The sequence below is a fragment of the Zalophus californianus genome, chromosome 16, assembly GCF_009762305.2.
Source record: "Zalophus californianus isolate mZalCal1 chromosome 16, mZalCal1.pri.v2, whole genome shotgun sequence".
In the NCBI taxonomy this organism is placed as follows: domain Eukaryota; kingdom Metazoa; phylum Chordata; class Mammalia; order Carnivora; family Otariidae; genus Zalophus; species Zalophus californianus.
The window spans coordinates 23,771,643-23,799,549 of NC_045610.1; the positions used below are offsets into that span (position 1 = coordinate 23,771,643).

The window sequence follows — 27,907 nt, forward strand, 5'->3', positions numbered from 1 at the left end:
AAAATGTAGTGTGGGGCTATAAGGAGGAAAGAAATGGAACTGATATTTTAAGACATAATGAGGCCTGATGTCATCCACTTGATTAAATCATGACTGTATAATCTAATTCATCAAATTCTTCACATCTCACGATTTAAAAAAAAATTCTTGAAAACAATTGATACGCAGTGTTACATTAGTTCAGGTATAAAACAGTGATTCTACAAGTTTATGTGTTATGTTGTGCTCACCACAAGTGTATCTACCATCTGTCACCATACAACATTATTACACTATCATTGACTATATTCCTTATGCTGTACCTTTTATTCCTATGACTTACTCATTCCATAACTGGAAGCCTGTATCTCCTACCGGCCTTCATCCATTTTGCCCATCCCCCCACCCCAGCAGTGATTCTTAATCCTCACTGCAATTAGAATCACTTGAGAAGCCTTTCAGAAATTTTAGGCCTGCTACACTAAAACAGTTAAACCAGAATTTCTGGAACCCAGTTTTCTTTTTCTTTTTTCTTTTCTTTTCTTTTTTTTTTTTAAGTAGGCTCCCAGCCCAGCGTGAAGCCCATTGTGGGGCTTGAACTCACGACTCTGAGATCAAGAGCCAGACATTCAACCAACTGAGGCACCCAGGCACCCCATCTTTTGTTTTGTTTTTTAAGTTCCTCGGAGGATTCTAATGTGCAGTGAGGGTCAAGAACTACTCAACTAGGAGAATGGTCTGAAAGATAGAAAAGAACTAATATTTATTAAGCACTACTTTTATGAGATTTTATTCCAAATGCTTTATTCAATAACTATAATTTCTATATATTAGCAAATGTATATATATGGTATCCTGACCTACTTCTACCATTTTGAGCCCTGTGTGGTGAACAATCATATTATTCCTAACCTTCAAGGTAGATATTATAATCCTATAATCCCTATTTTACCAATGAGGAAATTGAGGCACAGACCAGTGAAATAACTTGTCTAAGATTATCACATTAGGTAGATACAGCTGGATTCACCCATAAGTCTTTCTGAGACTCCACACTCATGCTCTTTCCACTATACACCATTGCCTAAGAGCCTAGCTTAATTCTCAGAAGAATCCTGGGGTACGTCTCACGATCCTCATTTTACAGATGAGGAAATGAGTTCTAGACAGGTTAATTTGAATAGGTCACAGCTATTAGGTGGAAAGGCTGGGAGGTATTTAAACTTAGACTTGTTTAACATCAACTATATGCTTATGAAAGTAGAGTATATAGCATATATTCAACATTCAATACAATTCATTACTCTGAAAGAACAGAGGCATGATGGATTATGAATATAATCCAGAATATTATTCTTGGGCGCCTGGGTGGCTCAGTTGGTTAAGCGACTGCCTTCGGCTCAGGTCATGATCCTGGAGTCCTGGGATCGAGTCCCACATCGGGCTCCCTGCTCAGCGGGGAGTCTGCTTCTCCCTCTGACCCTCTTCCCTCGTGTGCTCTCTAACTCTCATTCTATCTCTCTCAAATAAATAAATAAAATCTTTAAAAAAAAAAAAACAGAATATTATTCTTGTTTTAAAAGATTTATTTATTGGGACGCCTGGGTGGTTCAGTCGGTTAAGCGTCTACCTTCGGCTCGGGTCATGATCCCAGGGTCCTAGGATCGAGTCCCATATCGGGCTCCCCGCTCAGCGGGGAGCCTGCTTCTCCCTCTGCCTGCCACTCCCCCTGCTTGTGCTTTCTCTCTCTCTCCTCAATGAATAAATAAAATCTTTAAAAAAAGATTATTTATTTATTTATTTATTTATTTGAGAGAGAGAATGGGGGAGGGACAGAGGGAGACAGAGTCTTAAGCAGACTCTGCTGAGTGCAGAGCCCAACACTGGGCTTGATCTTACAACCCTAGATCATGACCTGAGCAGAAACCAAGAGTCAGGGGCTTAACCAACTGTGCCACCCAGGTGCCCCCAGAGCATTATTCTTAATAAGGAGAGCCATCCCTAGGTCTTCCTTCTTAGGTCTCAGGATGCTAAACCTCTGTTGAACCACCAATTCCAGGGGGCTTTTTTTTATCGGGGGGAAAGAGGCACAAAGAATTCTGCCATAACCCTCTATCATATTTACCTGAAAAAACTTTAACCCTGACTAAGTTCAACACTACAATGTCTTCACACCCTTATCTAAGCAGCTGAATCATGCTGATTGGTTTCTTTTTTAATTCATTGTCTCCAACTCGAATGGGCATTCACTACTCAGCAGTTACGCATTTTCCTACTAAGTTCATTTTCCCACTCTAGAGGATATTATTTCATATGATTTCTTCATTTCCAACCCTCCAATGCTCCCTGACAGAATCTCATCTCACCCCCAGTCCACTAGTCTCCATTCTCCGTTGCATTATTGATTTCCATCTTTTCACTGGATCATTCCTTACACTTTACAAACATCCCCTAGCACCTATCTTTAAAACCATCAAAACCAAAAACGAAAAACCTCTTTTGAACTTTCATCTGCCTCTAGTTATCACCCTACTTCTCTGTTTTCCTTCGCAGCTAAACCTTTGCAAAGCACTGGCTTCATCATAGTCTCCAACCTCCACCTTTATCAAATCAACCATCTCCATGCACCATGCCACCAAAACTGATATTATCGGGGTCACTAGTGACCTCCTCAGCCTCTCAACAGCCTTTAAAACAGCTTATCACTACCTTCTTCCTGAAAGTTTCTCCTGGCTTTGGTGACTCCATATTCCTTGTCTTCTGTCACTGGTTGCTTCTCAAACTTTTGTTTTATAGGTGTATAAATTTGTTTTATAGGTAAGAAGGTTCCTTTTCCTCCACATCCTCACCAACACTTGTTGTTTCTTATGTTTTAGATTCTAGCCATTCTGACAGGTATGAGGTGGTATCTCATGGTAGTTTGGATTTGAATTTCCCTGATGATGAGTGATGTTGAGCATCTTTTCATGTGTCTGTTGGCCACACGATCATGCTTTTAACTGACTGACCCACCCAGGCACACCCACATTATCATGCTTTTAGGTATGGGTTTTCTACCACTTACATAAGGATTGGGTTCTGAAGTCAGCTCATAAAGAGAAGAAACCTCATGATGTAGAATTATTCTCAGAAATTCCTTAAATCACCTATAAAGTCTGGTAGTTGTGGTTTCATACATGTTGATCTTATACATGGTTGTGGCCATATTTATGTGCTGAACTGAAGGCCAACACTTCATTTCCTAATGAGCTCTAAGTCAATTCTTTTCCTCCCATATTGACATAAGTTGTTTTTATGATCCCATGTTGACATAAGTTGTTTTTATGAAGCAACAGTTGAAAGACTTGGGGCTTTCACTTAGGGGCTGGGTTTCAGGAAAAATACTTATTTTTAAAGAGTGGATACAACTGAAACAGCAAGATTTTCCCACTATGAGAGGGTATCAGGGACTGAATCCATCTGAGAATACAACAGATATACATCACCCATCTCGTGCTTACTCCACACTTGCTTTCCTTGAACGTAAAGGAATTACCCCACTATTTGAAGTATTTCTTAGACTCTTTGGTTGAATATGTATAACTTAACTTTAACAGATTAAATGCTTCTTAGATAGTATTCCATTGTACCATTTATATTTTGATGGCTCCTAAATTTATTTCTCCAGCCTTGACCTTTTTCCCTGAGATTCAGACTTATGGAACCAACTACCTCCTTGGACTTCTCCATTTAAAGTCAACCAGGCATCTTCACATGTCCAAAAGAGCCGTTGATTCCTCGCCACCACCACCACTCCCGTATCTCATCCTCACCAAAAAGCTGTTCTTCCATAATGGTTCCTGGCTCAGTAAATGGCGTTCCCAGGGTTTCAAGCAAAAAAATCTAGGAGTGGTCTGTGTGATTCCTCCCTTTCCCTCACTTCCACATAAAATCAATCTGGTACATTTAGCTCTACCTCCAAAATATATCCCAAATCTATCCATTCATTTCCATCAGTACAGAGACCCACCCTAATCCAAGCCACCATCATCATTTCTACTTTGACTAGCCTCCCTCTTTCCACTCTTAGCCTTTCTAGGATTCATTCTGCAAATTGCCAGAGTAATCTTTTATAAAACATTCACTTATTCAGTCACCAAATACTTATTGAAGAGTGCACAGAAACTGGGAATACAGCAGTAAAGCAAATTAGATCCCTGTGCTCATGGACTTTCATTCTAGAATGGAGAGAGACAATGCATAAGTGAATAATTTTGTACATTACAAATACAATGAAGAAAATAAATATAAAGTGATATGCTAAATCATTTTGTTCTCTCAGTACAAAAAAATTTTTAATACCTTCACACTGAGCTTAGATTAAAATCCAAATTCCTTACCACGACTTTGTTATAAGATTCTATGAGATCAGGTTTCTGTTTGCCCCTTCAGCCTTATCTGTACCACACTTCCTCATTACAACTTGGCTCCAGTCACCTGGGCCTTCTATTTCCTCACTGTTCCAAACCTTTCCCTTTCTTCAGACACGTGTTTCCTCTATGTGGAATGCCATTTCCCAGATCTGCGAAGGGCTGCCTTCTCTTAGCTAAAATATCACTTCTCCAGAATGAACCTGACTAATCTACCTAAAAGTGGCTCCCCAGCCCTTTCTCTATCAATTACACCGTTACTTGTTTCATAACACTTTTCACTTTTGGAAATTATCTTGCTTTTTTAACAATATCTTTGTCTCCACTAAAATGTAAGTTTCCTGAGGTGAGGAATCTTAAGGTGTTGTTCACCAAAGTACCCATAAAAGTCTAAAACAGTGCCCGGCATAAGAGGATCTTGATAAAAGAACAAATAATGTCAGGCTATACGAGGTAAAATGGTTTGGGTTCTCACAGCCGCCAGGCTCCGCCCCCCACAACCACTTCCGCCCACGGCCCAGCCCCAGACCTTCTGGGGGAGGAAGTTCTCTGCGCAGGCGTCCTGGGACCGCGGTGCTTTCTGGGTAAAAATGGATGCTCACGATCTCTTTCGCCGGCTTGGTGTGGGGGCCAAATTCGACGTGAGACGTTTCTCTGCGGACGCAGCGCGATTCCAGGTACTGTACGCAGGAAAACAGAAGCCCCAGTAACTGAGAGCGCAGGGGCCCGAGAATGATCTGGCTGCTGGGGGAGCCGGCACTGGGAGACCGCGGCCTTGTCGTGGGGCATGTTCCCTCTTTGCGTTGGGCTCGTGCTCAGACCTTACCTGGTCAAGTCCTGCCTTCGGAGTGAACTCTTAACCATTCTTTTGTAGACTTCGGTGGACCTAGCACAGAAACCCTTCTCCCTCCCTGCTTTTTAGTTTATTCAAAGCACAGTTAGAATCCTTTCAAAAGTAGCTTTTTCTCCGAAACTGTTAGAAAGGAATTTCGAAAACAGAATGAACCCAAAATGAAGAGAACAGATTCTTTCACTCTAGTCTACCCAGGTTGGCTTGGCATGCATATACCTTTAGTGGGCATGGGTCTTTTTATTCCTGTAACTTCATGACGTGTTAAGTAACCAGTGAGAAGAGCGACTTAGAAATGGGGACTCTTATATAGCAAAGTAGTGGGTGAATGGTAAATCGGGAGAAGTTAGTTGGAGCCCAATTATCAGCCTTGACATTGAGCAACACGTGTATTTCTCGTTTCTCTGGCGTTAGGTGTAGTTGTTGAGTTTGAACTCTGGAGCCGGATTATTTGGGTACAAATACTGGATCTGTCACAACTTTCGAGACCTCAAGTTATTTGACCTCCTAATGCCTTGATTTTTTTCATCTATAATATCGCTATTTACCCCTTAGCGTTGTTGAAGGATGAAGTAATTTAATATATATAAGCATGCTTAGAAGTCTGCCTGACAGCATATAGGTGTTATGCTGATAAGCATATAAATGGTAATTACTCTTATGATTGTTACAACAGTTAAAAGGTCAGAAAAGTTATCTTGTATTCCATTTGCTCAAACACGCTTGGCAGCTCAACAGATACTTGGTGAACGGATTAAAAAAAGGTGGGGAGTTATTAGACCCACGCTTTTACTGCCAGTATTGCTTGGGTGAAAGCAATGTCAGTCTGTCAGTAGATTGCATTTTAAATTTTTGGGGTTTTAGGTAGGAAAAAGGAAACATGACTTTGATTCTTCAGAGGTGCTGCACAGACGGGACTTCTTTGGAAACAAGAAGTCTGCTCCAGGTGAGTGTGGAGCATCAAGAACTCATCAGGAGCTTAAAGATGAAGAGAAAAAAGAAGAGAGCCTAACTGAAAAGAAGAGGGAACAGAGCAAGAAAAAGAGGAAAATGATGATGTCAGGTTAGTTCTTGGTTTCTTTTTCTTCCTTTTTTTTTTTCCAGTTGCAAAAATAATACAGGCTTAAGGTTACAAATCAGTATACTGTCATTCATTAGTTAATGGCATTCAGGTTGTTTCCAGGTATTTGCCATTACAAATATTGCTACAATAAAGATACTTATGTATATATCCTTTTGTACAGGTTCTGGTTTTTTTTTTTTTTTAAAGATTTATTTATTTGAGAGAGCGAGAATGAGAGAGAGAGAGTACATGAGAGAGGGGGAGGGTCAGAGGGAGAAGCAGGCTTCTTGCTGAGCAGGGAGCCCAATGCGGGACTCGATCCCAGGACTCCAGGATCACGACCTGAGCCAAAGGCAGTCGCTTAACCGAGCCACCCAGGTGCCCCTGTACAGGTTCTGTTATTTCTGTAATTAGCATCCCCAAAGTGGAATCACTGGCTGAAAGGGTATGCACACTTCTTTCTTTGAGTAGATAATGAAAAATGACTTCCCACATCTGTGTCAATGCTGGATAGTATTGGTCTTAAATTCTTTGTCAACCTAATGAATGAAACTAATTTTTGTATGTATTTTCTTGATAACTGGTGAGGTTGAGCATGTGTTCATATACTTTAGTGGATATTTATATCTCAGCAATTGTGAATTGTCTGTTCTTACTCTTTGCCTGTTTTTCACAGGGTTTTTTTTTCTGTACTTCAGGGATATTGATCTTTTTCTTGGTTATATCTGTTAAGTTTCCTAGCCATTTACCTTTTTCAGTAAAGTAAATACTTACACCTGGTTTTTAAAAGTTATACAGTGGTGAAAAGCAAATTTTCTTCCTACTATTTCTAGTCCCCTATTTCTCCAGAGGCAACTGCTGTTAATCATTTTCTTATGTATTTTTATAAAGATATCTATTCACTATATTTATACCTCCCTAAAAAAAACCTGAACAATAGCATACTGTATCTGTCCTATTCTGAACCTTCTCTCCTCCTCCACTTAAAAAAAAAAAAATACACACACACACACACACACACACACACACATCTTGGAGATTGTTTGGAATCAGTAGGAAGTGCCCTGCCTTTTTCATTTTAACACAAAATATATCCCATTATACATTCCATAATTGACTTAACAAGTTCGTTTATGATGGACATTTAGTTTGTTTCCTCACTTTTGCTATTACAGTGTTGCAATAAATGCCTATTCCACTTATCTTTGCGTGTATGCGGGTGTATCTGATAAATTCTTAGAAATGGAATTTCAGAGTTAACCAATAGGTTTATTTTCAGTTTAGGTATCTTGAAATTGTCCACCAGAAAGTTGTATCAGTAGGAAGTCCACTGCTTTGTTCATTGAATCATAGTATAGTATGCCATTACACACGTGTCAGGGACATTGACTTCAGTTCCACACTTTTGCTCTTACAGTTTTACACATTTTACTTCCCTGACAGCAAGGAAGTTCGATAAAGCCTTCCACCAAGAGTAGTTAAAAAAAAAAAAAAAAAAAGACCTGCCACAAACTTGGGAAAAGGATTCAACTATTGGGCAGCCAGAAACACATAGATATGTACTATAATGTAGCATATATGTGGCATAGTACAGAGTAATGTGGCATACCATGTTTTGATTGGACAACTAAATATTTTCTCCCTGAGGTGATCTATAGAATCAATGCAAAACAAACTCAATTAAAATTCCAGTAGGCTTTTAGGGTAGAAATTGACAAAGGACTTTTTTAAAAAGTTAGACATACACCTACCAAATGACCCACCTATTCCATTCCAAGAATTTACCTAAGAGAAAGGAAAATCTGTGTCCTCAGAAAGACTTCTACACAGGTGTTCATAGCACTATGCTTTATTTTCAGTAGCCAAAAACTGGAAATGACCCAAATGTCCTTCAACAGGTGAAGGATAAACAATTTATATATCCATAAAGTGGAATACTACCTTTAAATAAAAAATTAACTATTGATACATGCTCCAACGTGGATGAATCTCAAAATAACTATTCTGAGTGAAAGAAGCCAGACTAAATTTAGTACATACTACATGATTCCATTTATATAAAATTCCAAAAAAAGCAAATTGATCTACAGTGACAGAAAGCAGACAGGTGGTTGCTTAGGGATGGAGCAGTGCATTACAAGGGGCCACAAGGAGATTTTGGGTGGTGTTGGAAATGAATGTAATGATGATTTAACAGATGTATACATATGTCAAAATTCCTCAAATTGTATACTTTAAATAAATGCAATTTATTGTATATCAGTGGTACCTCAGTGAAATGAAAGAACTTTATTTTTTGTTGGAGAAGCAGACTCCCCGTTGATCAGGGAGCCTGACTCCGGGCTCCTTCCCAGGACCCTGAGATCATGACCTAAGCCAAAAAAAGAGAGAGAGAGAGAGAGAGAGAAAGTGTGAGTGGGGAGGGGCAGGGGGAGAGGGAGAAAGAACCCGAAGCAGACTCCGTGTTGAGCGCAGAGCCTGACTCAGGTGTCAATCCACAACCGTGATACCATGAACTGAGCGGAAACCAAGAGTTGGATGCTCAACCAACTGAGCCACCCAGGCACCCCTCCACATGAACTTTTAAAGTCAGCTAGTCTGGTTTCCAAAACAATCCTGCCATGACTTCACTGAACTAATTTTAGTTCTAGATTAGTGAGAATTACTATCTTCATATTAGTGACTAGTCCTTAAGTACTGTGCTGTGTTCATCACTATTAAAAGTGAAATCTATTCTTTCATCATATTTATTTTCTAACTGGTTGAATATAGAAAAGCCGGCTGCCTTATTGAAATCTCTTAAGTATTTTCAATTTAATCTGTTAATCAAGTATACAGTCATCTACATATCACACAGCTGAAATAACTAATGAAGAGAATGAACTTCAGAGCTCTGATTTTACCAACAAGAGAACTTGCCTCTCCTTTGTCCAATTGTTATTCCTCCTATTACTTTCTTTTCTCTGTTGTGTTAGCTAGTACTTTACTTGTGTTTAATGTGATGCTGTGGCCTGTTTGCTACTCTCAAGAATGTTGCACTTAAAAATCTTTTGATTTTTTAATATATATTTTAGAAATTACTTCTCAAGAAGAAGGTTCTACTATACAGTGGATATCATCTATAGAAGCAAAGATTGAAGATAAAAAAATTAAAAGAGATACTAAACTAACTTCAGGAAAGTTGGAGAATCTCAGAAAAGAAAAGGTTAGAAAAATGTCTTAGCCCCAGTTGCTTTTCTGACCTAGTGAATTTTTCCTTGTCCTTGGGTTATTCTCTTGGTAAAAGTGAATATAGTTTTGTGAAGATAGATTATATTAGTTTAGATTTCACTTTAATGGAAACTTAAAGTAGGTATTTGTGCTGTGGCTGAAAATTTTAAAGTTTAAAATTCTTCCCCCCCCCCTTAAGATTATCTGTTTATTTGAGAGAGTGAGCGAGAGAGAGAGCACAGGAGAAGGGGCAGAGAGAGAGAGAGAAGCAGACTCCCCTGCCGAGCAGGGAGTCCGATGCAGGGTTTGATCCTAGGACCCTAGGATCATGACCTGACCCAAAGGCAGACGCTTAACCAGCTGAGCCACCCAGGCACCCCTGAAGTTTAAAATTCTTGAAAGTATCTTTAAACTTGAACAGGTCAAAAGATTTGGTGTGTGTGTGTTTCTTCTCATAGTCTCATATACTATATACTGTGAATTTTTGACCTGTCCAAATTCCCATTTGGAATGAAATTTTTTAAATTTCATATCCCCTTTGATAAACATAAAATTTGCCCCCTTTCTCCTCTTTGTTAAGCTCACTGGTTTATTTATTATTTTTTCAAGATTTTATTTATTTTACAGAGAGCACAAGCAGGGGGAGCAGCAGCAAAGAGAGAGGGAGAAGCAGGCTCCTTGCCAAGCAGGGAGCCCAACTCGGGGCTCCATCCCAGGGTCCCAGGATCATGACCCAAAACTCACTGGTTTAGAAAGATTTCCTCTGACAGAGATTTGAGAGTTAGTTAGAATTCTTTTTTTTTTTTTTTTAAGATTTTATTTATTTATTTGAGAGAGAGCACGAGCAGGGTGGAGGGGGAGAGGGAGATGGAGAAGCAGACTCCCCAATTGATCAGGGAGCCTGACTCTGGGCTCCATCCCAGGACGCTGAGATCATGACCTAAGCCAAAGGCAGATGCTTAATGGACTGAGCCACACAGGTGCCCCAAGAGTTAGAATTAAGAAACCTATTTTATACCTTGGGGGGAGTAGAATACAGAACAAATGACAAAAACATCATTGTCATGTCTACTGTGCACCTGCTGTGTTGCAGATGAAGAGTATTGTTCAGCTCACTTCAGTAACCCTGAATCCAGAATTTGGCTGTCATTCTCACAGAGTGGGAAAACAAACCAAATCAACACGACTTGACTCTGCTTTTGGCCCTCAATTTTAATAAATAGAGTTTAGAGTAAATCATCAAAAAGCATTGGCATTAGTGTGCTAAGTGTCATATAAAGAAAAAACTAGATGGATTCAATGTCTGCCTTCTAGAAGCTTATATAAAATTATAAGTTATGATTATTGTGGCACATTAATATAAATAACCATTACTCATGCCCTTGACACATTAATACAAGAAAATGGATAGATAGGTTTTATTGTTATGAAGGCCTTTGTCTATGAAAGGGCATGAAGTGTATCTAATATCTGTATCTTTTAGGGCTTGGAATTTAACCAAAAAGTTTCATATGTTACTAAAACTTACCCTAGAAACCGTTACTGTTGCTTTACAACATCTCACAATGTATGTGACAGTCTGTGACCCCCTTATTTCACTTTTCAGATAAACTTCTTCCGGAATAAACACAAAATTCATGTCCAAGGAACTGATCTTCCTGACCCAATTGCTACATTTCAGCAACTTGACCAGGAATATAAAATCAATTCTCGACTGCTTCAGAACATTCTAGATGCAGGCTTCCAGATGCCTACACCAATCCAAATGCAAGCCATTCCAGTTATGTTGCATGTGAGTATGTTGGTCTAGAATGCCTCTAACATTCCTTCCTCTGTGTGTTAGCTCATTCTCTTCCCTGTTTCTGAAGTCTTCCTCTCTACTTTGTCTCTCCCTGTTGAAATCCTTCCTTTGCTTCTGAGGTCCATCTCAAATGCCTGGGCCTCCATGTCACTGCAATTAGATGTGATCTTTTTCTTTTACCAACACTCTTCCCTCTACCACCAGTTCTCCAAGGTATTTAATGTCTTCTTTTTTTTTTTTTGCAACATTTATCTTAAACTTTACCCTACTATATAGTTATACTAATTGTGTATACCTTTTACATTTTACTAGAGTGTAAACCCTCTGAGGATAGGGACTATGTTCTGTTTATTCATCCATGATTTAGTTTATTATTCCTAGGAACTATTTCAGAAATAGTGAATTCTTGTACGTAGCCTGACTTCTTTTTCCCCAGTACTTTTTGTTACTGAAGTATACTTTATATACAGTAAAATGCATAATTGTAAGTTCACAAACGGAGATGTGTTACATTTCTGTCACCCCAGAAAATTCTGTTGTGCCCTTTCCATTCAGTCCGCACCTCACCCCTGCCCAGGGAACTGCTGTTCTGATTTTTATTGCCATGTATTAGTTTTGCCTCTTTTATAGACTGTCATATAAGTGGTATCATCCATTATTTTTTAATTTGTGGTTTCTCTCACGCTGCGTATTGCTTTTGAGATTCATTCACATTGCACTTACAGTTTGTCAGTGAGTAGTATTCTGTTGTTTGAAAATACCACAATTTGTTTATCTACTGTTGATAAAGGCATGGATTAACTTAGAGTTTCGGAAATTAAATTTTTCTGAGGTTTTTTTTTTTTTGTCCTTATGAGAGCCGACTTTTTCCCCCATGTAGCCAAAGAATAGGAGTTACCTTTTCATCCGTACTAGTCCTTTTTGTTTTCTTTGGGAACTGAAGTGAGAATACATTTGAATAATGTTGTTGTCTCACATTATAGTAAATTTGCTTTTAATTTTCATCTAAGATTGTTTCTGTTACAACTTCAGCTTAAAGCTCTAAAAATCATAGTGATGTTTTGAAGACTGTCACCTAAAATTACTGTCATTCAAGTTGTTTTTTTTTTTTTTAAGTTATTTATTTGACAGAGAGAGAGACAGCGAGAGAGGGAACACAAGCAGGGGGGGAGTGGGAGAGGGAGAAGCAGGTTTCCTGTGGAGCAGGGAGCCCGATGCGGGGCTCAATCCCAGGACCCTGGGATCATGACCTGAGCTGAAGGCAGACACTTAACGACTGAGCCACCCAGGTGCTCCTGTCACTCAAGTTATTGCCACTTTTCATTTCTTATCTTTAGCCATTCTGTTACTTACTAAAACTCTCCCTAGCGATTGAGCAGTACAGATATCGGGGAAAAGTTGGTTTTATAATTTTGCTTTGATAAGAGAGTTTGGTGGGAAAGAAAAATTGAAATAATGGAAATACTTGAGGTTTTGAATTATCTTTGGATTTTAGTTATCCATATTCTTTACCCAGGTCAAATGGTATTTGGTGGCAATGGTCAGAAACTCCTTTGGCGAGGCACTGGTGGCAAGGGTGGATGATGTTAGAAAAGCAAATGTGGGAAAAATTAGACAAGCAGTGGGAATATGAATGATTACATGCATTATGATTATTTTGTTATTTCTATGGATGGTTGTATTACTTGACCAGGCTCTGAAAAGTTTATGTACTTACCTTATACTTAATATACCTTGTTTTTAGGGTCGAGAACTTCTGGCTTCTGCTCCTACTGGATCTGGAAAGACTTTGGCTTTTAGCATTCCCATTTTGATGCAACTAAAACAACCCACAAATAAAGGCTTCAGAGCTCTGATTATATCACCAACACGAGAACTTGCCAACCAGGTATGACTTGTAGCTTCGAAAGAGGATGTATTTGGTGTTTGCTTTAGTCATTTCTTATTTGAGGGTAGTAAAATGGTCTCAAAAAGAGTAAGGCCCATGTCTTTTGGCATAGGCAAATATTCTGTACTGTATCTTATTCTGTTCTGTAACTTACTACACATGGGCAAGTTTTTTTGAATCTTTTTATAATTTTCTAAAACAATGATTTAAACAATGATCTTTCTTTGGTAGATGCTCTAAGATCTTTTAAGTTGAGGCTACTGAGGCTACTGGAATATATAGTCCTTCTCTAAAATGTATTTTTCTCACCTAGAAAAATGAAACCTCACCCAGTTTTTGAGAAAGAAAAACTATATAGTGACCTCCACTCTTCCAATGTGCTTAATAGAAAATACATGCCAAGCATGAGATAGTTTTCTAATAGCACCGTATTCCAGAAACAGTATGTAGCAGATTGCAAAATGCCGAGATTCCAGGTTAATGCACATATTTTTATGGGTTTAATTTCAGTTATTCATGGGCTGGTAATAGGTTTATTTTAATAATGTAAACAAGACTATACATCTTATGTAAATATCTTAGCACCTAATATTTTTGTCATTTGCCATTTTAGATTCACAGAGAGTTAGTAAAAATCTCGGAGGGAACAGGATTCAGGATACACATGATCCACAAAGCAGCAGTGGCAGCCAAGAAATTTGGACCTAAATCATCTAAGAAGTTTGGTAAGGGATTCATGCTTGAGATACAGAGCGTATAAGGGATTTGCAAATTACAAATATCCTTAACTGCCACCTAAGAGTTCTTAAAAGTGTAGTCATACACACAATTAGTTTGGTTTTTAGAGAAACTGAAAGAGATTTCCGCACTCCCACTCGGTAGTTATATAGATATATACCAGTGATTCTCATCCAGAGGCAGTTTTGCCCCCCACCTCACCTTCCACCCCAGGGACATTTGGCAATGTCTGGACACATTTTAAGTTGTCAGAACTGGGGTGCTACTAACCTATGGTAGGTAGAGGTAAGAGCATCCCACAATGCACAAGACAGTCCCCTACAACAACATGTTATCTGGACCAAAATGGCAGAACCGCTAAGGCTGAGAAACCCTGCTTTATACTATTGATTTTTGATCTGCCATGGAAATACAATGCAGATAAGAATGGCTTATATCCCTACCCTTGTATCAGTCAGAAAATCAGCTTTTACCTGTCTTTCATTTTGAGCTTCTGAGTAAAATTTCATTTAAAGAAAGGATTTTCAAAAAAAAAAAAAAAAAACCTAAATATTTGAAAATAACACTGTTGGATTATAGTGTTCTTGCCTCTTAGAAGTTGAGAAGGCAGATCAAACATAATAAAAGGAAGAGTAAGCATATAGTAGTTTGTGCTATGATGGATTAAAAAAATACATATATTAGCTCACAAATAAGAAGGAACTTTTGTGGGGTTGGTGTAGTAAGATAGCAAGTATAACCGCCCCCTCCCCTCCCCTCTTCAGGTTCTTCACTGAAATTCAAGAGGCTTAATTCCCTTGTTTAAGAGAGATGAATCTTGCTTTTGCAATTTGTATCATTTGTTTTTTCTATAGATATTCTTGTGACTACTCCAAATCGACTAATCTATTTATTAAAGCAAGATCCTCCAGGAATAGATTTAACAAGGTACAGATAATATTTTAATCTCTTCTGTGTGTATTTTCATTTAGTTGATTCTGTTTTGTCCTTGACTGCTTGTCCTATGGCCCGTTGGAGCTTGCTATCTGCCAGCTTTCAGTCAGTGTTGGTGCTGAGAATAATGGTTTTCATTAGACTTGTAGGAAAGTAACTATCTGGTCTGGAAGAAAGTTACAGATTCTGATAAGCAGTTAGTACAGAATTCCCCTAGATGTTTTCACTTCTTTCAGCAATGGTGATGGAGTTTATTATAAGGTTTATGTGAAGCTCTGTTGTTGCTAATGGAACCTCATCTCTTTGAGGCTAAAGGAATAGAACATTGCTTAACGTTTATCTTGTTTTTACCTTTTTCCTGTTGATTTTTCTTCTGCCTTTTTCTGGTATGATGTGTGGATCTGAGAAGTAGCATAATGGTTTGACTACTTCATGTGTCCCCACAGTTTAGTGAAGTGTCTTGGATCTTCCATCCAGTTCAGTACCCACAAGATGTTTTGTTATTTCTCAGTGTTGAGTGGCTGGTAGTAGATGAATCAGACAAACTGTTTGAAGATGGCAAAACTGGGTTCAGAGACCAGCTGGCTTCCATTTTCCTGGCCTGCACATCGCATAAGGTCAGAAGAGCTATGTTCAGTGCAACTTTTGCATATGATGTTGAGCAGTGGTGCAAACTCAACCTGGACAATGTCATTACTGTATCCATTGGAGCAAGGTAATTGTTCTTCGTTATCCCACTGATTTTTTTTTTTTAATACAAGTCCCCTCCCTTTTTTTTAGACTCAAGGAGACAGGTTGTTTGGCTTTAGATTAGTAACAGGGAAAGTTTTACTGAAAGACATGTATTCTTTAAAGTCAAGATTGAGTAAGGATTTTCTATTTTATTTTATTTATTTTTTAGAGAGAAAGGCGAGGGGGAGGGGCAAAGGAAGAGGGAGAGAGAGAGAGTCTTAAGTAGGCTCCATGCCCACTACAGAACCTGACATGGGGCTCAGTCTTAAAACCCTGAGATCATGATTTGAGCCGAAATCAGGAGTCGGACACTTAACTGACTGAGCCACCCAGGTGCCCCAAAGATTTTCTATTTCAGAATAATCCAAAGGGAGATTCTCAAATTATCGTATTAGTATTTCTGTCATTATTTTTTCAGTTGATTTTTCCCATCTATCCATAAAGTGTGACAGGAGCTTTATAGCCACCCAGAGGATTTAGTTTCTTTGATGGCTTAAGTAGGACCATAGAGCCACTTAGTTTATAATCCTTTTAAAAAATATTAGGGGAAGTATTTTATACTAAATGAATGTGCACTAGTAGAAAAATGTTTTAGGAAATTGTAATATAGACACGTGATAGAATATTATGCGACCCATGAAATGGTAAGTATGAAGACTGTGCTTGGGGGCACCTGGGTGTCTCAGTCGGTTAAGTGTCTGCCTTCAGCTCGGGTCATGATCCCAGGGTCCTGGGATTGAGCCCCATGTTGGGTTTCCTGCTCAGCGGGGAGCCTGCTTCTCCCTCTACCTCTGTGTTCCTTCTCTCTCTCTCTCTTTTTTTTTTTTTAAAGATTTTTATTTATTTGAGAGAGAGAGAATGAGAGAGAGAGAGCACGAGAGGGAAGAGGGTCAGAGGGAGAAGCAGACTCCCTGCTGAGCAGGGAGCCCGATGTGGGACTCGATCCCGGGACTCCAGGATCATGACCTGAGCCGAAGGCAGTCGCTTAACTGACTGAGCCACCCAGGCGCCCTCTCTCTCTCTCTCTTAAGTAAATAATTTTTTTTTTTAAAGTGCTTGGAATACCATATTAAGTAAAATAGAAGCCAAATGGAACAATAAAAAATACTTTAAACTTAAAAACTTCTGTTTATAAAAAGAAAGAACAAATACACCATAAATACAAAGGCAGAAAACAGAAGGGAGGGGTGCCTGGGTGGCTCAGCGGGAAGCCTGCTTCTCCCTCTCCCACTCCCCCTGCTTGGGTTCCCTCTCCCGCCTTGTCTCTGTCTGTCAAATAAATAAATAAAATCTTAAAAAAAAAAAAAGGAAAAAATATTTATGATGCAGTGTAATGTACTACAGCAACATTTTTTTTTTCTTTAAGATTTTATTTGTTTGAGGGAGAGCGCAGAGAGACGGGGAGAAGGATCAGAGGGAAAGGGAGAAGCAGACGCCCTGCTGAGCAGGGAGCCTGACATGGGGCTCGATCCCAAGACCCTGGGATCATGACCAGAGCAGAAGGCAGACGCTTAACCAACTGAGCCACCCAGGCATCCCTCTACTACAGTATCTTATTAGTGTTTATAAAGCCTGTTAAGGCTCACCCCCACTGTCTATAAAAAAGCTCTTATTAATCGTTGAGAGAAAAAGCTCAGACCTGTAATAACCTTAAAAATGTTATCATTGTTCTATCCAGTAATTTTATTTTTAGAAATTTTTGTATGTAAATAATTAGATACATGAAAATTTGTGATTAGACTACAATAAAATGTCACAATTTATTCTAAAATGGTAGAATTGTAGACAGTTTGTTTTACTGTTTACATTTTTCCCATTTTTCAAATTTTTTTTAGATAACTTTTAAAGATTTTATTTATTTATTTGACAGAGAGAGACACAGCGAGAGAGGGAACACAAGCAGGGGGAGTGGGAGAGGGAGAAGCAGGCTTCCCGCGGAGCAGGGAGCCCGATGCGGGGCTCGATCCCAGGACCCCAGGATCATGACCTGAGCCAAAGGCAGATGCTTAACGACTGAGCCGCCCAGGCGCCCCTAGATAACATTTTTATAATTAGAATAAAACATTTAAAAATAACTTTGGGGGGCACCTGGATGGCTCAGTCAGTTGGGCATCTGGTTCTTGGTTTCAGCTTGGGTTGTGGTCTCAGGGTCGTGGGGTCAAGCCCCGAGTCAGGCTCCATGCGGAGTCTGCTTGTCTCTTTCCCTTTGCTCCTCCACTGCACATGCACGCACGTTCTCTCTCTCAAATAAACAAATAAAATCTTTTCAAAAACAAATGAAAAATAAAAATAACTTTGGGGCATCTGCCTGGCTCAGTTGGAAGAGCATGCGACTCTTGATCTCAGGGTGATGAGTTCAAGCCCCATGTTGGGTGTAGAGATTACTTGAATAAATTAAACTTTAAAATAAATAAATAACTTTGTCTTTATATTAAAGTATAAATAATTAAATGCTTATATTGACAATGGAAAACTTGATTCTGTTGGGGTTATTTTTTTCATTTATTTAGAATTCGGGGGGAAAAGCAAAAATTGGCTCTTGCAATCTACAAGGTATGTTTTCTTTTCAGGAATTCTGCAGTAGAGACTGTAGAACAAGAGCTTCTCTTTGTTGGGTCTGAGACTGGGAAACTTCTGGCCATGAGAGAACTTGTTAAAAAGGTATATTTGGGCTATCTTCTTGAATTTTGATGAAGTTCATCAAATCTTTTTTTTTTTTTTTAAGATTTTATTTATTTATTTGCCAGAGAGAGACACAGCGAGAGAGGGAACACAAGCAGGGGGAGGGGAAGGGGGAGAAGCAGGCTTCCCGCTGAGCAGGGAGCCCAATTCGGGGCTCGATCCCAGGACCCTGGGATCATGACCTAAACCAGAGGCAGATGCTTAATGACTGAGCCACCCATGCACCCAAGTTCATCAAATCTGATATGACTGGTGGGAGGCTGAGCACTATTCCTATATCATATTTAGTAACCTAGTGGTAAATTCTTAAGCACATTGAGTCAGCTGTTGTCCTAAGCAGGGAGGCTCACCACTTAGATTTAGATTAAGTTTTCTGTTCCCAGCTCAGGGTGGGCTAAGAAGAGACCTACCTGATGCCCTAAAAGCCTCCTTTTTCCACATCTACATCTGTTTTGGCTCATTTCATCTCCCCCCATCCCTCTGCTGGTTTCTTCTAGAACTCTAGGAGCATTGTAGAATGAGTAGGACACTGAGTGTGGTTTTCTGTTTTTATCCTTTCAGTAAATACTGAGTAGAAGCCATAATTTAAAAGTTAACTGTGAGGGCTTAGGGCAGGGGGAAATAAAACAAATAGAAATCTTAAGCCCTGCCCCTAGAATTTAGTCTTTTTTTTAGGGGATAAAAGAAATAGACTTGTGTAAGATAGTTTGCAATAAAGTGTCATAAAAGGCTATAGAGTGTTTTTCTTAAGCACCCATGTAGTCATAATGGGGCCAAGAGGGAGAGTTGAATTGGTTGGGGAAAGCCTTTTGGGGGAAATGCTACTAATTTGGTCCTCGGAAGGATCTGTGAGATAAGACCGCAAGGGAAGTTGATGGTTGGAGGAGCAGTGGAGGGGAACAGAGTGGGTTTAGAGACTTATGAAGAGATTACCTATCTAAGGCAAAGAGTTTATGGTGAGAATTAAAGAAGATCAGGTTGGACAGGAAGGTTGGGGTCACTTTAAGAGAAACCACTGGACATTTGAAGAAATGTAAGGAAAATTACTTAAACAGCGGTATATAAAATGTAATGGCAAGAGACTGAAAGTAAAGAAACCAATCAGTAGGTTGTTAAATTAGGCTGGTTAGAGATGAGGAGGAAATAAATGAGAGAAATGAGGGTGACAGCCTCAGCGGTGGAACGTTAAGAATAGTTGCGGGGGTGAAAGGGAAAGGTGTTTGCAAGTACCTAGTGACTACAGAAGTGGTTAAGAGCTTGAACTTTGGAGCCAGACTACCTGAATTGGAATTTTAGCTTTAGGCAAATTAACTTCACAGCTTCCTCATCTGTAAAATAGAAATGATAATATCTCATAGAATTGTTTTACTATTAATAACTTGATACAAACATAGTACTTAGAATAGTGTTCGGCACACCATGCCATGTACATTCGTTTCATTACTATTCTTAAAGGTATCATTTGGCACTAGGAATTTTAAGGTTTTCACATGGGTACTCACATGGAAATTATATATCAGGGATTTCTAGCCATGTATGAGCTTAGGAGGTCTGTGAGCCCTCTGAAGTTGTTAGATTTTGTGTGAACGTATGGTTGCCTATTAGAAAGCTTCACAGCTTTATTAGATTTCAAAAGGGGAGATTATGAACCAAAATAAAAAGGTAAAGCCCTAATAGGGCAGTTGAAAATAGAGAAAGCTGGTTTGAGAGAGAGGTGGGGTTTGATGATAGAAGTGTAAAAATCATCTGGTTAGAGTGGGTAGTTGATAACTGAGAGTATATTTAACATAAGATAATGACTATATTGAGAGAACTGAGAACCAGAGACTGAGCTTTGGAGGAATACCCACAATTAGGATAAACAGTGAATTAATAAAAGTTACTGCATTTTAGCAGAATTTAAAAATCTCTGAGCGCAGAAGCCAAGAGATGATTGTTCTAGGGAGTGGGTATCTCTCATTATAGGAAGGTAAAGGGGATTAATTAGACATAATTGTTGGAATTGGCAAGATGGAAATTAGAGTTTAAGTTGAGTAGAGAATGGATGGTGAAGAAGATGGAGGCAGATACTGATCTGAGAAATTTGGCAATAAAAAGTACACTAAATTGAATTGGGTTCTTTTATGAACTAAAATCATATGAACTACTGCTATTGTATTCTTGATTATGGGTTATATGTGCTGATTTTTGCCTTCTCTCTTTTAGGGTTTCAATCCACCTGTTCTTGTTTTTGTTCAGTCCATTGAAAGGGCTAAAGAACTTTTTCATGAGCTCATATATGAAGGTATTAATGTAGATGTTATTCATGCAGACAGAACACAGCAACAGGTAAAGTCAAGTGTATACTTTCAAAATGATAAAGAACTACTAAACTTTAAGATATTGGCATGAAATTTATAAAGTACTTGTTTTCTGTTCCTAGTAGTACTAAAACATTTAACATGTGTTTTATTAACCAGAGAGATAACACAGTCCACAGCTTCCGAGCTGGAAAAATCTGGGTTCTTATTTGTACAGCCTTGCTGGCCCGAGGGATTGATTTTAAAGGTGTGAACTTGGTGATCAACTATGACTTTCCAACCAGTTCAGTGGAATACATCCACAGGATAGGTGAGTTGTCTCTCCTGCTGCTACCCCTCTGCCCCCCACAACCTCTGCCACCCCCGGCCACTACTCGTCTGTCTTGCGCCTACTCCTTCCCTTCAAACATGCTCATTTTGTAGTGCTCATTTTAGTGAAAAGCCAATGACTTGTATGTGAATCTTGAAGTTCCCTTTCCCCAGAAAAGCGGGTTTTTTATGGTCTGGTCTTTTTTGTTTTTTGTTTTTTTTTAGGTCGAACTGGAAGAGCAGGGCATAAAGGAAAAGCTGTTACTTTTTTCACTGAAGATGATAAACCATTATTAAGAAGGTAAATTAGGAAAAATAACTTAGTATTAAGATGGCAAGACTGCTTCATTATTCTTGTATGCACACACAATCAACAGATAATTAAAAAATGGCCAGGTCCCAAATACGGTCATGGCATTAGTCAACCAGGTTTTAGCCATGACAAAAGGAAAAATGATCAGAGGGCTTTGTTTTTGCATTTTCATTATTAGAATTTGGAAGTATTCATAATGGAATGTTCATTATTAAATTTCAGACTCACAGGATTCTCCCAGTAGCCATTGGCTGATACTACTCACAATGTAATAGTGAAGTTTTTGGATTGGTGAATAAAGTTAACCCCTGAGTCTCTTCAGCCCAGTCGAAATTATCTCTTACCATGATGCACACTTCCCTTTACTCTTATGGGCAGATGGAGTTTTATATTTAGTCCTGGGAAAAACCATTTCAGTAACACACTCCCAATATTATTCAATTGTAGCTCTTTGAAGCCTGGGTAACACATGTACTTTTAGAATCTTGGGTCTTAATTTAGCCCAGTATCATAGATCTTAAAATAAAAGCTGAGTTTCTTACATTTTGGCTGCCTACAGTAATTTTAGACTGATGATAGCACTTTGCATTTCTAACCAATGAAATTGAGTTATGGCCAAAGGCAGTTTGTACTTTGATGTGTTTATCAGTTTTGGCAAAGATTTTGATTTCTGCCTTCTGAACCTTGGCTTTGTCAGCCTTGGATATATTTTGAGCAGACTTTACACGTTCATGTGTAGGGGAGTCTATTCCAAAAGCCTAGATTCACCTACATCTCTTCAGTAACTCCAAGCATGTGAATTTGATGACCTCCATGTCAATATAACCATGCCTCTCAGTTTTCCGTCCAGGCAAGGGGGATAATAATAGTATGTCGTTAGTAAAGGGTTGTTGTGTGGATTTGGATTGAAGAAGTCACATGTGAAAAGCCCAAGACAGTGCCAAGTGCATAGTAAGCACTATCATCTAATAAATTCTAGTCAGTGTCCTCATCCAAGATTGGGTTAGTAGCTTTTCAGGGTTTGGTAAATGTTGGGGAGGAACGGCTGCTAGATAAAATTACTCATTGGCACATGGATTTCAGTCCAGCAGACAGTTTTCTCAGCAATCCTGCGTGCTTACATCTGGTGATCATTTATAGCAGAACACTGTCCTGGATTACTTTCTTGTGGGTGTAGTTTTCATTCCTCTCAAATTGTGCAGAGGGTTTAAGTACGTAAACATCAATTTGACTAGATACAAATATATGTTTATGGGTTCCTTTTTCAGTGTTGCTAATGTTATACAGCAGGCCGGATGTCCTGTGCCAGAATACATAAAAGGTTTCCAAAAACTATTAAGGTACAATCTTGAATTTGCCTAGATGATCTCTCTCTCTCTCTCTCTCTCCCTCTATCCCTCCATATGCATTCTTGCTTTCACACTCTTAAAACTACAGTTCTAGCAATACTACTAGTTTTAGAAATTCTAAGATAAAAATTTTCCTTTTTAAATATCTGTGAATATGTTCTTTCCTTGACAGTTTTTTTATTCTTAAATTTTAATCAGATTTTAATGTAAGTGAAATATGCTTAGAATTTATTTTAGTTCATAAAACTGATAAAAAGCAGTTAATTGCCCCAAATCAAACTTTAATGCTTGTTGGCACAGGACGTAAGTGTGACTTAGGACATATTTTATTCATAATCAGTGCCTTTTTAAAAAATTGATCAAATTTATCATCCCTTTGGGTTATCTCTCTAAATGCTATTGGGTAATTTAGCATTTTAAAGTGGATATCGTGTCACCACAAACCATAAGTAGATTAAAAAGTGAATTTTTGTGATCAAGAATCAAAACTAGTTTTAGCTTAAGCTGTTTTCAATTAAGTTCTACTGAATTTCATTCTTTTCTCTTTTTACAACTTTCAGCAAACAAAAGAAAAAGATGATTAAGAAGCCATTGGAAAGGGAGAGCATTAGTACAACTCCAAAATATTTCTTAGAAAAAGCTAAGAATAAACAGTAAGTATATGATGACTGTTCAACTCTGTCATATGGTTATAGTAGGCATTATTTCTCCTTAGGATAAATTTTTCGAGGTAGAATTGATAGGTTCAGTCAGTTATAGAATGTAATAAAAGTAATATATTTTAGGTTGCCTGTGATTTGGGAACTTGGATGATTCAATCTCGGAATTTTTCTCTATCTGTATATTAATGATCTGGTTTTTTCCATCTTTGAAAGAATGATTTCAGTTCACTTTGAATTAGAATTGCATTGCCCACCACCTCCACACAGCCTACTTCAGGACATAGTGCTGAGGCATTGAGGGCTGTTGACTCACATTGATGGAATCTTCCTTGAAGGCTCCCTATTCTAGGCAGGATTTCAGTATAATCTTAGGCTTACGCTGAAGCACATTGTAACACCTCTAAAAAGTATGACTTGAATAAATTTGTAGTAGTTTAGCTGAGTTTTAGGAGGATGTTAAAGCATTGTTGTTTTTTTGTTTTGTTTTGTTTAGTATATACACAGGACTACCTTTTGATAGGGGTAATCGAGACTGTGCTAAACCTCTACTACTCTTTACACTATTTAAGGAAAATGACACTTCAAATTCTACCAGTACCAGTTTATATCTAATATATATAAAATGTAGGCATTTACCAAGTACCTTTTCTCCTGCCAGGTGCTTGGGTATGTGAATGAATCTAAAATGAGACCCCTTTCCTAGTATACATTAAAAAACATTAGAGAATAATTTTTAAATAAAATAGAAGTTTGGAGACGACAAATACTCTGAATTGGTGTAGTTACAAAAAGCTTCAAGGAGCTAGAACTATCTTTAAGGACAGGTAAAATTTAGGCATATGGAAGGGACAAGGTGAACAAAGGCAGGAAGACTGGCATGGCTTTCCATCTAAGTGGAACAAGTCTTACTTGATATTTTGTATTGACTGTGAGAAGTATAATGTTAAGTTCAAGGATTATAGAGTGTACACAGTGTCCCAAAGTTTTAGAGCAGTTTTAAGTTTTACTAACTTGGGAAGAATAAATGCAACAAACTTACAAAAGTATCATTTGAAAGCTTAAAACATTTTAATTGTATCTATACGTACTCATTTTTGTTAGTTCTTAGTATTAACACTTTTTATTTGACTTTTTTGTGGTGACAGTTTCTGGCTGACACTTAAACCAGTGGATTGGTAGAGATGGTCACCCTGCTTGGCCACCTTGGTTACCTGATCTATTAGTCTTTTTCTTGTAGCTGTATCAGAACTGTTGTGTATGCATCAGAACATTATTCTGTGGGTGATCTTAAAGCTACAATTAGAAATGTAATCTCTTCAGGCACTGAGCAGCAGCTGATGAAATTTGTAATAAAAAGTCAGAAATCACCTACAGTATTAAGATGGTGGCTATGTTGAATTTTAATAAGAAACATAATATTTTAAAGAATTATACTTTGGATGTTGATTTTTATACGTTTGTAGCATTTACACTTGAGGTGTGAAAACTTAGCTGCACTGAGACTTCGGGGACACTTGATATAAATCTTGTCACCTAAGCCCTCCATTTAAGATGCTGTGGTCATCTCCATTGTTTCACTTTTTTTTTTTTTTTAATATTTTATTTATTTGACAGAGACATAGTGAGAGAGGGAGCAGAAGCAGGGGAAGTAGGAGAGGCAGAAGCAGGCTTCCCCCCAAGCAGGGAGCCCGATGGAGGGCTCGATCCCAGAACCCTGGGACCATGACCTGAGCTGAAGGCACTTAACGACTGAGCCACCCAGGCGCTCCGTCCATTGTTTCACATTTAAAAGCCATCCTCCTTAATAGAGCCTGTAAACAACACCTGATCCAACTCCAGCTTATCTTTTTACTCTAGATGTTCCTTTAATGATCGTACCCACACCTTGCTGAGAACTCTGAAGTCTGTATCTCCAGGCCCAGCTTTCCATATACACCTGAATCCTCTTGCCTAGTGGACTTCACATCAGGCACTACAAACTCAGCCTGGTAGAGTGGAGGGAAAAATTGGATTTGGAGTCCGAAGGATCGGCTCTCATACCACCTTTTCCTGTGACTTTGGACAAATCACTTCCCCCTGTATATGATAGAAATAAGTATGTAAATCATGCCAACTCTGCTACTCAAAGTTGGTTGAGGATTAAATAAGTTAATACACATCCAGGAACTTTACATTACTAAACTGTAGAATGCAAACACTGGGTATTTTCTCCCAACATTTTTCCTTTTCTTCTGTTAACCTAATTGATGGCATTTACCAGACTCTAAAATCAGACTGTCAGGGTTCATATCTAACATTTAGTATCAGTGTGTGATGATCAGCAAGTTATTCAACCATTCTGCCTCATTTCCTCATCTGTAAAATGAGGGTAATATTAGAATCTTCTTCGTAAGTTAGGAAAATTATCTGAGCTGATTCATACAAAGCACTAAAACAGTATCTAGCACTTAATCAATGTGAACTCTTAGCTATTAGTAATGTCGGAGTCAGACTCCATTTTTTATACCATGTTGTGGTGTAGTTTACGATGATGTTTCTGTCTCGCTTAGGTGAGTGTGGTTTCCTAAAGGGCAGAAACCATGTCTAATGCATCCTTGTGTGCCTAGTGCCTCGTATACTTGATTATACAGGTTTCAAGAATTGTTTGTTAAACTGGCAGAGTTTTAGGGCGCCTGGGTGGCTCAGTTGGTTAAGCGACTGCCTTCGGCTCAGGTCATGATCCTGGAGTCCCGGGATCGAGTCCCGCATCGGGCTCCCTGCTCGGCAGGGAGTTTGCTTCTCCCTCTGACCCTCTTCCCTCTCGTGCTCTCTATCTCTCATTCTCTCTCTCTCAAATAAATAAATAAAAATCTTTAAAAAAAAAAAAAAAAAAAAACTGGCAGAGTTTTAGAAAGTACATATATCTAGAATTTTGGATTCAACTTTTCTTTAATTTTCTTGTCACAGGAAAAAGGTCACTGGTCAGAACAGCAAGAAGAAAGTAGCTCTTGAAGACAAAAGTTAAAAACGGACTTTTAAAAAGACTGTATCAGAAATGGAATTTTATGATCCCAGCATGAGTGTTGTTTTCATGAAATACTTCAAATCCTGTAATCACCTGTAACATTTGAAATCAACTACAAGAATGTGAGACTGATGAAAAATGATGCTTAAACTATCAATGCATCATGTCAAATTTTAATTTGTAGGTGACTTTTAAATGATTACACAATGGAAATAACATTCATTCACATTTCTGTGGTGTGAATCCAGAGAGAGATACTTCTTATAGAAGAACAAAAGCTTATGCTAAAATTAACAACACCCAAATGTGAACTCTTAAGGATTTTTTCCGTCAGTGTGAAGGAAGGTGTGATGTATGCTGTGGAGAGGCATCTGGAACCAAATTTCAAAATGAAGCCTTGAGATTAAATGCCCCTTTTCACCACCACCCTCACTTTTTTTTTTTTTTTTTGAATTGACAAGAAGCAGCACAGGCTGTCTACCAAGAAGAGACCTATTGCCCTCTTTATTTTACTATTTCTTAATTTGTTGATGGCCTTTTGTGGTAATGAGCCACAACAAAGAGCCTCTTCTGTGACTGGTTACTCAAGTTCCCTAGGATTTTAAATTCGTTGGTCTATTAAATATCCTTATACCTCGTCGGTAAAAGAGCTCATACCTTACTTTCATAATGTTGCAGCTACAAGATTATGGTCAGCCTCTCTCTTTCTTCCATTTTCCATCATTTAATCATGCTCCCCGTCTCTTTCCATTCAAGATGACTTTGCTCAAAAACTGATAAACACTTTATCCTGATAAGGAAGAATGTTCCTGTTACTTGATACACCTGCGGCTGCATTCTCTTACAGCTTGTCTTTCCTGAGGCTTTATGGCCCTGCATCCATTTAGTAAACAGGTCTCTGCCAAAGGTAAAGAGTCAAGCTTACACAGTGACGGAGACTATTCACTATTAGCAGATTTTTCTTAGTTGCTAGTTTTTGTACAGTTGGAATAAAAAATTGACTTCATACATGTAAGGTACTTAGAATGGCACCTGACATGAAGGTAGTTACTACCAATACTACTACAATACTGTAATGTAAACTTATCTTAGCAGCATTTGAATTAAACATATTAATTTCCTTTATTCTCAGCCTTTTATTCTAATGTCAGGACAGACAGACTCCAACTTGAATATTTTAAATGAGACAAATTGTTCATCTTCAGAATTTATGTAAATAGAGACCGTTTGCTACAAGGTACAAAAAATACATACAAGCATGTGATTTTTTTGTTGTTCTTGAAAACAGATTCTTGACTCTATATCCTGGAGGTAGTTGTGATGGTGCCACCTATTGCCAACTGTATGACTTTGACTAGGTTCTTTAATTTCTCAGAGCTTCGGTTTTTTTATGTATGAGATTGGGGGTAATACCAACTATGAGTATTGGAAGTGCCTAGCTCTGTGCCTGACACGTTATAAATTAATGCCAAATATTCCTTAAAGAAACATGATATATTTGGTTAGGAATACAAGGCTTAATAACACAGTCTGTGCCCTTAGAGTGTAGTGGTGGGTATAGAGTAAAAGAACAAATAGTGTGGCAGGCAAATGCTGTGTTAGACATAAGGCCAAGATGCTGAAGCATCAGAGGATGGCATCCAACGTCATGGAAGGCTGACCTCCTGTGCTGAGTCTAGCAAATG

General features: G+C 38.5%; 1 protein-coding gene across 3 annotated transcripts; it reads left to right on the top strand.

Moving 5' to 3' along the window:
• Window positions 1–4,934: 4,934 nt before the first annotated feature.
• DDX52 (DExD-box helicase 52) lies at window positions 4,935–27,347 on the top strand. Of its 3 annotated transcripts, none has more exons than XM_027568212.2 (15): window positions 4,935–5,065; window positions 6,103–6,301; window positions 9,376–9,506; window positions 11,118–11,303; window positions 13,057–13,200; window positions 13,814–13,925; window positions 14,793–14,865; window positions 15,383–15,586; window positions 18,174–18,264; window positions 20,491–20,613; window positions 20,745–20,895; window positions 21,120–21,195; window positions 22,476–22,547; window positions 23,117–23,209; window positions 26,165–27,347. In XM_027568212.2, exons 1-15 carry the CDS (start codon window positions 4,979–4,981, stop codon window positions 26,220–26,222), a joined length of 1,800 nt encoding a protein of 599 aa, XP_027424013.1. In that variant the 5' UTR covers window positions 4,935–4,978; the 3' UTR covers window positions 26,223–27,347. The 3 variants fall into 3 exon arrangements, with proteins under 3 accessions (XP_027424013.1, XP_027424011.1, XP_027424012.1); XM_027568211.2 differs by having other exon boundaries at window positions 4,964–5,065; window positions 6,137–6,301; XM_027568210.2 differs by lacking the exon at window positions 15,383–15,586 and having other exon boundaries at window positions 4,959–5,065.
• The last annotated feature ends 560 nt before the right edge of the window (window positions 27,348–27,907 follow it).

Coding starts and splice junctions, on each gene's coding strand:
- DDX52 (XM_027568212.2), top strand. CDS start 4,979: ATGGATGCTCACGATCTCTTTCGCCGGCTTGGTGTGGGGGCCAAATTC. Junction 13,201..13,813: donor CACGAGAACTTGCCAACCAG/GTATGACTTGTA, acceptor TTGCCATTTTAG/ATTCACAGAGAGTTAGTAAA. Junction 22,548..23,116: donor GGTTTCCAAAAACTATTAAG/GTACAATCTTGA, acceptor TACAACTTTCAG/CAAACAAAAGAAAAAGATGA.